At 46.1% G+C, this 14,845-nt stretch overlaps 1 protein-coding gene across 1 annotated transcript in view; it reads left to right on the forward strand.

Moving 5' to 3' along the window:
* Positions 1-3,276: 3,276 nt before the first annotated feature.
* TAF3 (TATA-box binding protein associated factor 3) overlaps positions 3,277-14,845 on the forward strand; it is a 42,250-nt gene continuing 30,681 nt past the window's right edge. Inside the window, exons 1-2 of the mRNA XM_061640395.1 lie at positions 3,277-3,729; positions 14,814-14,842. Of these exons, the coding sequence (XP_061496379.1) occupies positions 3,312-3,729; positions 14,814-14,842 (447 nt within the window). The 5' untranslated portion in view covers positions 3,277-3,311. The remainder of the gene's footprint in view (positions 3,730-14,813; positions 14,843-14,845) is intronic.

Raw genomic sequence — 14,845 nt, forward strand, 5'->3', positions numbered from 1 at the left:
TATGCTGCCCTGGGCTCCTCTTGGAAGGAAGGGTGAGATATAAATTATATAAATAACTATAGTTGGGATATTGTTTGCACTGGCTTGACTCTGGTTACGCTATATTAAGATGAGACCATGCCATCAGCATACCTGATGCTTTATCATATAAGCACAAGTCAAGTCCCTGTAAAGGATGGGGAACCTGTGGTCCTCCAGATGTTGTTGCACCCCAGCTCCCATCAGGGGGATGATGGGTGTCGGGAGGCCAGCAACACCTGGAGGGCCATAGGTTCCTCATCCCTACTGTATGGATGCACCTCTTCCTAACGCTTTCAGTCTATAGGGGTGTTTAGACCACAGGTTATTGGTGATAGGGGGGTTGCAAAACCTGGATCAATAAACAACAAAAAATCCAGTGACACTAGTTGGCCCATAATGCAAAAAGGGTGGTGTGGGGTGCAGAAAAAGCTTGTGAGCTGCTTCCTAGCTTTTGATATGTCATGAGGAAATATACAAGAAAAGAACTTTAGCATATTAATCTTTACTTTTTTATGTAATAACATTTATATACTACTTGACTGTAAAAAAAAATCCCTCTAAGGCATATCCACCTATGAGTTCAGTGGAGGGCCAGAGGTTAGCCACAGCTGGCTACATTAGCTAGAATCAGTTCTTAAGGGTTTTGGACAGGGGCCTCTCCCAGCCCTCTCTGGAGATGGGGAATGAACCTGGATCCTTGTGCATGTAAAGCACATGCTCAGCCACTGAACTATAGGCCCTTCCCCATTTTTGTTCTCTTACTGCCTTGAACACTGTAGCCATCACGATGGAGGCTGCCTTATTGCGCTCCATCAGCTTTATTTATTTATGGGTTGTATCCAGTGCTCCACGCACGTAGTTCTGCTGGTGCAATGGGAATTGTTTCCTCTCCTTTCCCCATGCCTCTTCCCTCCATCTGCTCTGGAGGGTTTCCTAACCCTCTGGAGCTGATTTTGAAGGGGAGGGGGCTGAAGGGGACAGGAGAGGAAGATCTATTGCGCACATGAAAGTCTGTTGTGCCAGGAGAGCTGCAGCACCAGGGAAGGGCCATAGCTCAGTGACAGAGCATCTGCTTTGTGTGCACAAGGTCTCAAGTTCAATCCCTGGCATCTCTAGGTAAGGCTGGGAGATAATCCAGTCTGGAACGGTCTAGCTCAGTATAAGATAGCTTTCTATTTTCCTATATTGGATAGGGCCCCAATATAGCTGATATACTGCTTAATACCACACTTTCTAAGCAGTTAACCATAAGGTCACGTCACTCTGAGTCTTTCCTCATAGCACGCAGTTGACGTGTCCTTCTAAATGTCCCAGGCTATGGTCTGAAGGCACATAAGGCCAGCTCCCTAAGCAGGGTCAGGTGTGGTCAGTGCCTGGATGGGAGACCGCCTGGGAACCATGTGGAAGCCGCCTTGGGTTTCTATCATGGAAAGAAAGGCAGGGTATAAATGTAATAAATAAATAAATGAGTTGAGATGTTAGCTGTGGCCCTTCAGAGATTTTGTTGGACCCCAACTCCCATCATCCCTAACCATTGGCCATGCGCTGGCTGGGACTAATGGGTGCTGGAGTCCAATTACATCTACTACTACTACTATATTTATATCCCACCTTTCCTCCAAGGAACTCAAGGTGGCGTACAAACATGGTTCACCCCCTCCTGATTTCATCCTCACAACAACCCTGTGAGGTAGGTTAGGCTGAGAGACAGTGACTGGCCTGAGGTCACCCAGTGAGCTTCATGGCTGAGCATTCCCAGTATGGCACTTTAAGCCATATGTTCCCCATCCCAGGTCTCGATGCTGTTGGACTCCAACCCAGTGGTCAGGGGGTGATGGGAGTTGTAGTCCAGCAACATCCAAAGGGTCACAGGCTCCCCAGTCCTGATACAGGCGCTCTAGAAATAATATAAGAAAGAATGGCAAGACCAATAATACATAACCATAAAAAAGTTCCCTTAATATATATATACATATATAGATGTAGATATGCACACACACACACACATTATATATATTATATATATACTATATACACACATAATTGTGTTTAACAAAACAGAGGTCTTTATTTTACTAGCAAAGCATTTCAGCTTCCACCTTCATCAGCATTTTTAGATGATTAACGGAATCCTTACAGTTCTGTTTGTTGCGTTCAAAACTAACTATCTATACATACACACACACTATATACATATATATATCCTTGTCACTCCAAACGCTGCATCACCTGTGTGTACCTCAGGGAGACAGCTACTTTCAAAAGCACTAGGACAGGCAGAACATATTACATCAAACAGAGCATCACCTGCAGGTCCTGCAATATAATTTATGTCATCGTATGCAAAAAACAGGATGTCATATCCAATACGTAGGAAAAACTACAACGAACCTATGCATACACTTCAGAAACCACAAATCAGCAATCTTGACAAAAAAAGTGCAGCAACTAGTTGCAAAACATTTCAACACTGAGGGCCACAGCCTGTCAGACTTTTCTATAACAGCTACAGATATGCCAACAGATCCAACAGCACTGACTAAAAGGGAGAAATTTTGGATACACTCTCTGGACACATTGGAACACATGGCCTGAACCTGAAGGACAGTACAAACCTCACTTAGCTTCTGCAAAGGAAGCCCCTCTAAGCATTCCATCCTCAAAGCTCTATAACTGCCACCTTGGTAACAGCATTTGTATGTTAGCAGCTGATGAAGGTGAAGCCGAAATGTTTTGGTAGAACAATCAAAATCTCTGTTTTGTTAATCACAATTACGTGGTTGTGTATATACACACATATATACACACACACACACACACTATATATGTCTATCTATCTATACATGGAGTGCCTTCAAGTCGACCCCGACTTATGGTGACCCTACGAAGAGAGTTTTCATGATAAGCGGTATTCAGAGGGGGTTTACCATTGCCTCCCTCTGAGGCTGAGAGGCAGTGACCGGCCCAAGGTCACCCAGTGAGCTTCACGGCTGTGTGGATATTTGAACCCTGGTCTCCCAGGTCGTAGTCCAACACTCTAACCACTGCACCACACTGGCTCTATACATACACACACACAATCGATACACACACTATCTATCTATCTATCTATCTATCTATCTATCTATCTATCTATCTATCTATCTATCTATCTATCTATCTATCCACATGTATATATGTACACACGCGCGCGCACACACACTATCTATCTATCTGCATACACACATACATACGGATACAGCACCGAACTTTTGTCCTGGTTTGCCCTGCCTTGCCTGCCTGGCCAGGCGATGCCGGAGTCATCGATGGAGGCGGGCGCCCCATCGGCGAGCTCTGGGCTCAGCAGGCCTGGGCTGCCGGGGCGACCCCAAGATGGCGGCAGCAGCTTCGGCGGCGGCACCAGGACCAGGGGAGAGCGCGGCAAGAGTTGTGAGAGTGGCGGCAGCGGCCGGAGGCGCCGAGGAGGCTCCGGCGTGAGCGGCGCCTTCTTCCGCTGGGGCCATGGCGCGGCGGCCGCGGGGCGCTGCTGGGCGGCCGTGAGGATGTGCGAGAGCTATTCGCGGTGGCTGCTGCGCGTGTCGGTGGCGCAGGTGTGCCAGGCGCTGGGCTGGGACTCGGTGCAGCTCTCCGCCTGCGACCTCCTCACCGACGTGCTCCAGCGCTACCTCCACTCCCTGGGCCGCGGCTGCCGGCGCTACTGCGAGCTCTGTGAGTACGAACGCTGGGGGGAGGGGAAGGGAAGGGAGCGAAGGAAGGAAGAGCCGCGGGGTTGTCATGGTGACGGGGTGATGGCCGAGGGGCTGTCACGTGGGGGAGGGGGAGGCGCTGTGGGGTTCTCGGGAGGATGGCCTGGGGCTGTCACGGGAGAGGAAGTGATTGCAATGGGGCTGTCACGTGACATGGCAGGAGAGGGGGGCCATGGGGTTGTCATGGTGATTGCATGGGTCTGTAGTGGAGGAGGGGTATGAGGAAGGGGGGAGGGCTGTGGGGTTGTCATGGTAATGGCACGATAATCATGGGTCTGGGCAGAGTAGTGGATAGGTGGGCCCATGGGTAGCCATGGTGAAGAAGCGGAAAGGACCATGAAGCTTTTTTGGAGTCTCATTGCGTAGGGGTATGCCATGGAGTTGTCAGGGTAAGAAAGGAAGGAGGACCATAAGATTGTCATAGAGACAAAGCAATGTGGTTGTTGTCATGTGACAGGGTTAGTGGACATGGGGGAGGAGCACCATGTGGTTGTCATGATGAGAAAGGTAAAGAAGAGGAGGACCGTGGGATTGTCATGGAACTGTTGTGTAGGTGGATGGCAGTTTCCTGAAGAAACCCTCCTTGGACCCAGATAACTTGAACAACTACAGACCTGTGGCGAATGTTCCGTTCCTGGGCAAGGTTCTGGAACGGGTGGTGGCCGGCCAGCTCCAGGGGCTCTTGGATGACACTGATTATCTCGATCCGTTTCAATCCGGTTTTAGGCCTGGGTTTGGTACCGAAACAGCCTTGGTCGCCCTGTATGATGACCTTTGTAGGGAGAGGGACAGGGGGAGTGTGACCCTGTTGATTCTCCTCGATCTCTCAGCTGCTTTTGATACCATTGACCATGGTATCCTTCTGGGAAGGCTCACGGAGTTGGGAGTTGGGGGTAGTGCTTGGCACTGGCTCCGCTCCTACTTGGTGGGTCGTCAACAGAAGATAGTGCTTGGGGAACACTGCTCGACACCCTGGACTCTCCATTGTGGAGTCCCACAGGGATCGGTACTGTCCCCCATGCTTTTTAACATCTATATGAAGCCGCTGGGTGCGGTCATCAGGAGTTTTGGAGTGCGTTGTCACCAGTACGCTGATGACACGCAACTTTATTTCTCCTTTTCATCTTCCTCAGGTGAGGCTGTTAACGTACTAAACCGTTGCCTGGCCGCGATAATGGATTGGATGGGAGCTAACAGACTGAAGCTTAATCCAGACAAGACCGAGACGCTGTTAGTGAGTGCCTTCTCTGCCCAGATGGTGGGTGTTCACCCTGTTCTGGATGGGGTTACACTCCCCTTGAAAGAACAGGTTCGTAGCTTGGGAGTTCTTTTCGACTCTTCCCTGTCTCTTGAGGCTCAGGTAGCCTCAGTGGCACGGAATGCTTTTTACCATCTTTGATTGGTAGCCCAGCTACGTCCCTATCTGGACAGTGACGACCTCGCCTCAGTCGTTCATGCTCTGGTAACTTCTAGATTGGATTACTGCAATGCACTCTACGTTGGGCTGCCCTTGAAGATAGTTCGGAAACTACAGTTAGTCCAGAATGCAGCGGCCAGATTGTTGACGCGGACCAGAAGGTCCGCTCATATAACACCTGTTCTGGCCCGTCTGCGCTGGCTTCCTATTTGTTTCCGGGCTAAATTCAAAGTGCTGGTTTTGACCTATAAAGCCTTACACGGCATGGGACCGCAATACCTGGTGGAGCGCCTCTCCCAATATGAAAGTACCAGTACACTGCGCTCAACATCTAGGGCCCTCCTCCGAGTACCATCACATCGAGAAGCTCGGAGGGTGGTGACTAGAAATAGGGCCTTTTCGGTTGTGGCCCCCGAACTGTGGAATGGTCTCTCCGATGAGGTGCGCCTGGCGCCGACGCTGCAATCTTTTCGGCGCCAGGTGAAAACCTTTTTATATTCCCAGGCATTTTCATGTGTACTATTAATATTTATTGATGTATTTTGCTGCTATTTTGATTATTTTTGTTTGATTCCATTGTATTATTGTATTTATATATTCTCTGATTGTTTTATTATTATGTACACCGCCCAGAGAGCCCTTGGGCTTAGGGCGGTATATAAATTAAATAAAATAATAATAATAATATGGGGAAGGAGAGCATGGGGTTATCATGGGGAGGGGTGGGAGGAGAACCATGCATTCTCATGGTGCTGACCATGATGTTGTCATGTGATTGGCCAGCAGACTAGGATAGGGGGAGGAAAATTGTGATACGCTATTGGAATGGGGGTGAGGGTGGAATGGCCATAGTTATCAGCAGTATGGGTGTCATTTTTGTTATATCTGTAATAGGAGGTGGACCATTGGATGGATGGGATGGGATGGGAGTGGGAGAAAACAGATTGTAATGGAGTTTACAGAGAAGGGGTGTAGTCACGTGTTCCAGGAATAGTATTTATATGGCACTATAGAGTGCCCAAAGCACTTCACAGACATTATGTTGGCACTGTTTACAAGAGTTCTTGGTGGTAGCCCCGTATGATTATCTCAGTATTGCCGATGCGGAGTTGAGGCTGAAAACAGTGGCCTACTTAAGGTGGTTTATCCTACATCCTTATGTGTGGCTACTTGGGAATCAGTCCCGTTGAATTAAGTGGGACTTCCTTCAAGAAGCATGGGTGTAGGATTGTAGCCTTAGTGAGTTTGTGGCAGAGGTAAGATTTCACATTTCACTCTTTAATTGATTTTAAAATGTCAGTATCACCTACTACATTAGTCTCAAGATGGTGTACAAAGTTTAAAAATATAACATTAAAATCAATACTGATAAAAATAATACAGTTTATAATCCAGTGCAAAGTTAAAATATAACAACGTACTGGAATTAAACACTAGGAAAGACCTGGGGGTATGGATACGGTTTCAGTAGGCACTGAAACATTATCAATGTTGGAACCTGACTGAGGTCAGAGAGAAGGTGGTACTATAAAGAGGGTGCCACCACAGAAAAAGCCCTCTTGGTCACTAATTGAATCTCTGTAAGCAGGTGTGGGAAACCTCTGGCCCATGGGCTTAGTTAGGCCCACAAGGCCTCAGAGGTTAGCTTATTAGGCCATTTGGGGCGGACCATGCAAACTAGGCATGAAAGGTTCAAGCTATGCTACCTTGAGGGCCTTGTCAGTTGATTCTAAGAGTCAAATAGGGCAATAGGAATGAAGACGTATGCACCTTCAAGTAACCTGGTCCCAAATTGTTTAAGGAAGCAGTTAAGAACATAAGAACATAAGAAGAGCCTGCTGGATCAGGCCAATGGCCCATCTAGTCCAGCATCCTGTTCTCACAGTGGCCAACCAGGTGCCTGGGGGAAGCCCGCAAGCAGGACCCGAGTGCAAGAACACTCTCCCCTTCTGAGGCTTCCGGCAACTGGTTTTCAGAAGCATGCTGCCTCTGACTAGGGTGGCAGAGCACAGCCATCATGGCTAGTAGCCACTGATAGCCCTGTCCTCCATGAATTTGTCTCATCTTCTTTTAAAGCCATCCAAGCTGGTGGCCATTACTGCATCTTGTGGGAGCAAATTCCATAGTTTAACTATGCGCTGAGTAAAGAAGTACTTCCTTTTGTCTGTCCTGAATCTTCCAACATTCAGCTTCTTTGAATGTCCACGAGTTCTAGTATTATGAGAGAGGGAGAAGAACTTTTCTCTATCCACTTTCTCAATGCCATGCATAATTTTATACACTTCTATCATGTCTCCTCTGACCCGCCTTTTCTCTAAACTAAAAAGCCCCAAATGCTGCAACCTTTCCTCTTAAGGGAGTCACTCCATCCCCTTGATCATTCTGGTTGCCCTCTTCTGAACCTTTTCCAACTCTATAATATCCTTTTTGAGATGAGGCGACCAGAACTGTACACAGTATTCCAAATGCGGCCGCACCATAGATTTATACAACGGCATTATGATATCGGCTGTTTTATTTTCAGTACCTTTCCTAATTATCCCTAGCATGGAATTTGCCTTTTTCACAGCTGCCGCACACTGGGTCGACATTTTCATTGTGCTGTCCACTACAACCCCGAGGTCTCTCTCCTGGTCGGTCACCGCCAGTTCAGACCCCATGAGCGTATATGTGAAATTAAGATTTTTTGCTCCAATTTGCATAATTTTACACTTGTTTATATTGAATTGCATTTGCCATTTTTCGTCCATTCACTCAGTTTGGAGAGGTCTTTTTGGAGCTCTTCACAATCCCTTTTTGTTTTAACAGCCCTGAACAATTTAGTGTCGTCAGCAAACTTGGCCACTTCACTGCTCGCTCCTAATTCTAGGTCATTAATGAACAAGTTGAAAAGTGCAGGTCCCAATACCGATCCTTGAGGGACTCCACTTTCTACAGCCCTCCATTGGGAGAACTGTCCGTTTATTCCTACTCTCTGCTTTCTGCTTCTTAACCAATTCCTTATCCACAAGAGGACCTCTCCTCTTATTCCATGACTGCTAAGCTTCCTCAGAAGCCTTTGGTGAGGTACCTTGTCAAACGCTTTTTGAAAGTCTAAGTACACTATGTCCACTGGATCACCTCTATCTATATGCTTGTTGACACTCTCAAAGAATTCTAATAGGTTACTGAGACAGGACTTTCCCTTGCAGAAGCCATGCTGGCTCTGCTTCAGCAAGGCTTGTTCTTCTATGTGCTTAGTTAATCTAGCTTTAATAATACTTTCTACCAGTTTTCCAGAGACAGAAGTTAAGCTAACTGGCCTGTAATTTCCGGGATCCCCTCTGGATCCCTTTTTGAAGATTGGCGTTACATTTGCCACTTTCCAGTCCTCAGGCACGGAGGAGGACCCAAGGGACAAGTTACATATTTTAGTTAGCAGATCAGCAATTTCACCTTTGAGTTCTTTGAGAACTCTCGGGTGGATGCCATCCGGGCCCGGTGATTTGTCAGTTTTTATATTGTCCATTAAGCTTAGAACTTCCTCTCTCATTACCACTATTTGTCTCAGTTCCTCAGAATCCCTTCCTGCAAATGTTAGTTCAGGTTCAGGGATCTGCCCTATATCTTCCACTGTGAAGACAGATGCAAAGAATTCATTTAGCTTCTCTGCAATCTCCTTATCGTTCTTTAGTACACCTTTGACCCCTTATCATCCAAGGGTCCAATTGTCTCCCTAGATGGTCTCCTGCTTTGAATGTATTTATAGAATTTTTTGTTGTTGGTTTTTATGTTCTTAGCAATGTGCTCCTCAAATTCTTTTTTAGCATCCCTTATTGTCTTCTTGCATTTCTTTTGCCAGAGTTTGTGTTCTTTTTTATTTTCTTCATTCGGACAAGACTTCCATTTTCTGAAGGAAGACTTTTTGCCTCTAAGAGCTTCCTTGACTTTGCTCGTTAACCATGCTGGCATGTTCTTGGCCCTGGCAGTACCTTTTCTGATCTGCGGTATGCACTCCAGTTGAGCTTCTAATATAGTGTTTTTAAACAACTTCCAAGCATTTTCGAGTGATGTGACCCTCTGGACTTTGTTCTTCAGCTTTCTTTTTACCAATCCCCTCATTTTTGTGAAGTTTCCTCTTTTGTAGTCACATGTGACCGTGTTGGATTTTCTTGGCAATTGGCCAGTTACATGTATGTTTAATTTAATAGCACTGTGGTCACTGCTCCCAATCGGTTCAACAACACTTACATCTCGCACCAGGTCCTGGTCCCCACTGAGGATTAAGTCCAGGGTTGCCGTCCCTCTGGTCAGTTCCATGACCAACTGATCTACGGAATAGTCATTTAGAATATCTAGAAACTTTGCTTCTTTGTCATGACTGGAACACATATGCAGCCAGTCTATGTCCGGGTAGTTGAAGTCACCCATTACTACCACCTTTCCTAGTTTGGATGCTTCCTCAATTTCATATCTCATCTCAAGGTCTCCCTGAGCATTTTGATCAGGGGGACGATAGATCGTTCCCAGTATTAAGTCCCTCCTGGGGCACGGTATCACCACCCACAACGATTCTGTGGAGGAGTCTGCCTCTTTTGGGGTTTCGAGCTTGCTGGATGCAATGCCTTCTTTCACGTATAGAGCGACTCCTCCACCAATACGTCCTTCCCTGTCCTTCCGATATAGTTTATATCCAGGGATAACCGTATCCCACTGGTTTTCTCCATTCCACCAGGTCTCCGTTATGCTCACTATATCAATGCTCTCCTCTAAGACCAAGCATTCCAGTTCTCCCATCTTGGTTCGGAGGCTCCTAGCATTAGCGTACAGGCACTTGTAAGCAGTGTCTCTCTTCAAGTGTCTTTGGCACTTGTGGTTAGGCCTGTGGTAATTTTGCTCTTCTGAATTTATATCCTGTGCCCCTGCTCTCACAATGCCTACTTCTAGGCCTACCCCTTTTAAAATTTCATCATTTCTTTGGTTTTTATCCCAGGGGGGAGGTTTATTCCGAACCGGACCTTTCTCAGCTCCTGTCGGGTTTCCCCCCTCAGTCAGTTTAAAAGCTGCTCTGCTGCCTTTTTAATTTTAAGTGCCAGCAGTCTGGTTCCATTCTGGTTCAAGTGGAGCCCGTCCCTTTTGTACAGGCCCGGCTTGTCCCAAAATGTTCCCCAGTGCCTAACAAATCCAAACCCTTCCACCCGACACCATCGTCTCATCCACGCATTGAGACTGCGAAGCTGGGCCTGTCTGGCTGGTCCTGCGCGTGGAACTGGTAGCATTTCAGAGAAAGCCACCTTGGAGGTCCTGGCTTTCAGCATCCTACCTAGCAACCTAAATTTTGCTTCCAGGAACTCACGGCTGCATTTCCCCATGTCGTTGGTGCCAACGTGCACCACGACCACTGACTCCTTCCCAGCACTGTCTACCAAACTATCTAAACGACGGGCGATATCCGCAACCTTCACACCAGGCAGGCAAAACACCTTGCGGTCTACACGCCCATCACACACCCCACTGTCTATGTTCCTAATGATCGAATCACCCACTACATGGATCCCTCCACCCCCTGGAGATATATCCTCGGCACGAGAGGATAGCTGCTCATCTCCCAAGGAATGGGTCCCTTCTAAGGGATCGTTTCCCTCTTCCTCAGCTGGATGCTCTCCTTCCCCGAGACCATCGTTCTCCATGATAGCAGGAGAGCTATCATCGTTGGAGTGGGACACAGCTATAACATCCCTGAAGGCCTCCTCCACACACCTCTCTGCCTCTCTCAGCTTTTCCAGGTCCGCCACCTTGGCCTCAAGGAAATGAAGTCGTTCCCGGAGAGCCAGGAGCTCATTGCACCGAGAGCACACCCACGACTTCTGTCCAACAGGCAGATAGTCATACATGCTGCAGGTGGTGCAAAACACTGGAAAGCCCCCACACCCCTGCTGGCTTCTTACCTGCATAGTTTTGTTTAAGGTTTATTACGTCAATGGGTTGGAGACTGCGGTTTAGTTGAGGTCAGGGAACAGACGGGCAGAGTTCCAAAACTATTCCCCCCACAGACCACTTGAAAATTGCTGAGGGTCTTGGTGAAACACTTAATATTATTTTTCTGTCCATTGTAGCAATTGTAATGCACTGTGTTAAAAGCTGTATCATTTTTAATTGTAGTCTATTGCTTCTTTTATTGTATTGTACTACGATTTGAATTCCACAGCGTTTTACAGAATTCAGATTGCAAGTGTTTTTCACAGACGCACTGTGGACCACCTGAATGCAGCTCCTGGACCATGGGTGGTCCGCAGACCACAGTTTGGGAATCCTTGGTTTAGGGCTTTATAGGTTCTGGTAGTTTATTGGCAGCAGGTGCAAGCTCTTTAAGAGTAACGTGAGCAGTAGGACACCCCACTGCTGCCATATTTTGCACCAGCTGCAGCTTTAGAATAGCCTTGTGTACAGCTCCGCCTAGAGTGCATTACAGTAGTCCAACCTTGAGTTTACCAATTCATGTCACAGTGACCAGACTGTCCTTTAATCACTATGCTACCTTTTAATGTGTGGTGTTTTTACCTGGGGGATGGATAGGAAAGGGCTAAGTTCAAAGTTCTGGGTTTGGTGTAGAAAGCCCTATACAGCTTGAGACCAGGATACCTGAAAGATTGTCTAACCCCTTATATACCCAGTCGATCACTGTGCTCTGCAGGTGAGGGCCTCCTGCAGATACCATCTTATCAAGAGGTCCGTTCTACACAACATAAGAAATGGATCTTTAGTGTAGTGGCACCTGCCCTTTGGAATTCTATCCCCTTAAATATTAGACAAGCGCCATCTCTGTTATCTTTTTGGCACCTTCTGAAGACCTCCTCTTTCAACAAGCCTTTTAAGTTGAGACCTTATCCCAGTCTGCATCTGTACTGGAATTGCTTAAGATGTTTTTAAAGTTGTTTTTTAAAGATTTTAAGATGTTTTGTTTTAATATGTTTTTAAATGTTTGTTTTAATATGATTTTTAAGGATGTTTCGTAATATATTTTAAAGTCTGTTTTAATGATGTTTTAGAATGTTTTTAGTGCTTTTGCTGGCCGCCCTGGGCTCCTACTGGGAGGAAGGGTAGGATATAAATCTAATAAATAAAATAAAATAAATGTGATGTTACAGGTAGTTGGTAGGGTTATATTACAGTAGGGCCCTACTCATATGGCAGATTAGGTTCTAGACCACTGCCAAAAAGCGAAAATCTCCGAAAAGCGGATCAGCTGTAGTGCGGGGGTCTGGAACCTGACCCGCTGATCGCACCTGAGGAGCTCGAGCCGCACGGGAGTCTGATCGCGCTGGAGGAGGAGATCAGCTGTAGTGTACACTACAGCTGATCTTCTCTTCCTCCGGCAAGATCAGCTGGAGCATGGGGAGCTCCAACCCCCCTCCAGCTGATCGTCCCGCTGGCACCGTATTAGTGGAACACCAAAAAGCAGGGTGCCGAGAAGCGGGGCCCTACTGTATCTGTGATTGATGGATAAAAGACTGAGACTTGTCATGGCTCAGAGTCCAGTTTCCCTGTTTGTTCCCTATTTCTGAGTTGTGGTTGGGTTAAAGAGGGGAGGACTGTGCTATAGGAAGGAGGAAGGGGATTCAGAGCATGTGGCAACAGAGTTGACAGATGTCAGCCTGGAGATTGCACCTGTATGTTTAGCTCCAAAGCAGCAAGAGAATGTGCTGCTGCTGCTGCACTTTTTCACTCATCCTTCTACTCTTGTCAGTTGTGCTGCAAAAGAAGGCCAGCTGGCTTGCTTGTCTTAAGGATGGAAACAATTGCAATGGAGAAAATAGCCATGTCAGGAAGCCACTGATTTAATTGCCATGGTGAACATTCTTTCCTTTCTGGAAATGGTGATATGGAGCGTGACAGGGATTGCCCCCTGTTCTTTCCCCTGGTTTGGAGCTGGGGAGGGTCTGTGTGGAGACTTACTCTCAGTTGACAGCCCTTTGGAGATGAGATCATGGAGGGGCAGGGTTTGTGGCAAGTACAGATTTTGATTGGCTGCCAAGGCCAGCCAATATTTGAGGATCTCTGTGTTTTTTTGTAATTGAGATGATGGAATGAGTGGTGCAGCTGCCAATTATTGCAAGGAATGGATCGGCTTGCCCTCTGGTGGTGGATCTGTATATTAACAAGACTGTAATGCTGGTTTAATGAATGAAGAGCATCAGTAGGGAGGACTCCACCTTGGGGAAATCTGTAGCATTGGAATTGGTAGAACAGATAATATGTTTAAGTGGCAAGCGAATCATATAGGAATAGGAGGGACCTGGCTTCTTATTGCAGAGGGAGTAGTGGATACCAATTAACATTTCATTTTAGGACAAGGGGTATCAATGAGCTCAGCACAGTATGAAATTATGAATGCAAAAGGAATGGATTGTTGTAGAAATAATCATCAGTACAATTAATGTAGGTTTGGAAGAAGAAAGCTGTAATGACAGTGTAATAATTAATTGCATTGTCTCAGTTTGGAGGCCCCAACAGTTGTCATTAAAGAAGGATGCATGAATGTCCACAGGCATAAAACATACAGGAAAAGGAAATATTCAGTTATATTCACTAATAGGCAAAAAACCTTGTAGTTTAAGAACGTACCTACAGCCAACAGATATTTCTAACAAATTTTCAAAAGCAGGGAAATTGGGCAGCTCTAGTGAATGAACCAGGGGAGCAGGAGACCTGACCTCTCTGAGATGTTGTACTTCCCTACAAATTTGTAAAAATGCAAACACAATTTCGGTTGGTCTTTCACAGTCCAATCCACTTCTTGTGTAGCTTGGAAGAATTTGGTCACATGTGCCTCTGAGCATAGGGTGAGCAACACTTAAAATCAGCCCAAATAACAGAAGCGAGAAATGTGGTGTGCTGTGCTGATCTTGTTGTAGAAGAGAGGAAGCAACAATATTAAGACAGTTAAAGTAGTTCAGATATTCACTTTAAATATGTTTGATTTACTTTGCAATTTTAGTGAAGTTTCCTGTGTTAAATTATTAACACAATGGTTTATATGGTGTCAAATGTCAAAAAGCCAGGATATGGAGGCTTAAAAAGACAAAAAGTTGTCCTTAAGTTTGCTCCACTAGCAAAGTTCTGAGTTTATGGAGCAATGTCGTTGGTTCGATTCAGGTGATTATTGGAGGAATCATAGGTGCTTATATAAGCCTGAGACAAGTGCAAGCACATGGACACCTCATTGTCTTTGAAATCCTGCCACATGGTGCAATATATATTGTATGTCCCTGCAACCAAATAAGAGTATGTTTCCCAGAGGGACGCATTTATGGAGATCAGGGTGGTGATGATGGAAAATTGACTGGAAATAAGCACAATACAAAGTCTCCTACAGCCCTGCCTGTCCCCACAAATTGTCATGGGTCTCCACTTGTCTATATCTACTCTCAGGTTGAACCCAGGGATGTCAACCTGCTTATGTAATTCTTAGCAACCTGAGTTCGACTTAATCCTTATGTATCGATATAAATTCCTCTGATGTCACTGTTGATATAACCTTGTGAGTATAAATGTTGTTAAAATAAAATATTTCTTAGGTGTTTGCATGGATCATATATAAAACCTTTCTTGCAGCTGATTCCTTTTTTCTTTTCTTTTCTTTTTTACAGATGGCCGGACAGACCCAATTTTGGAGGATGTT

This window comes from Rhineura floridana, chromosome 8 (assembly GCF_030035675.1).
Source record: "Rhineura floridana isolate rRhiFlo1 chromosome 8, rRhiFlo1.hap2, whole genome shotgun sequence".
In the NCBI taxonomy this organism is placed as follows: Eukaryota; Metazoa; Chordata; class Lepidosauria; order Squamata; family Rhineuridae; genus Rhineura; species Rhineura floridana.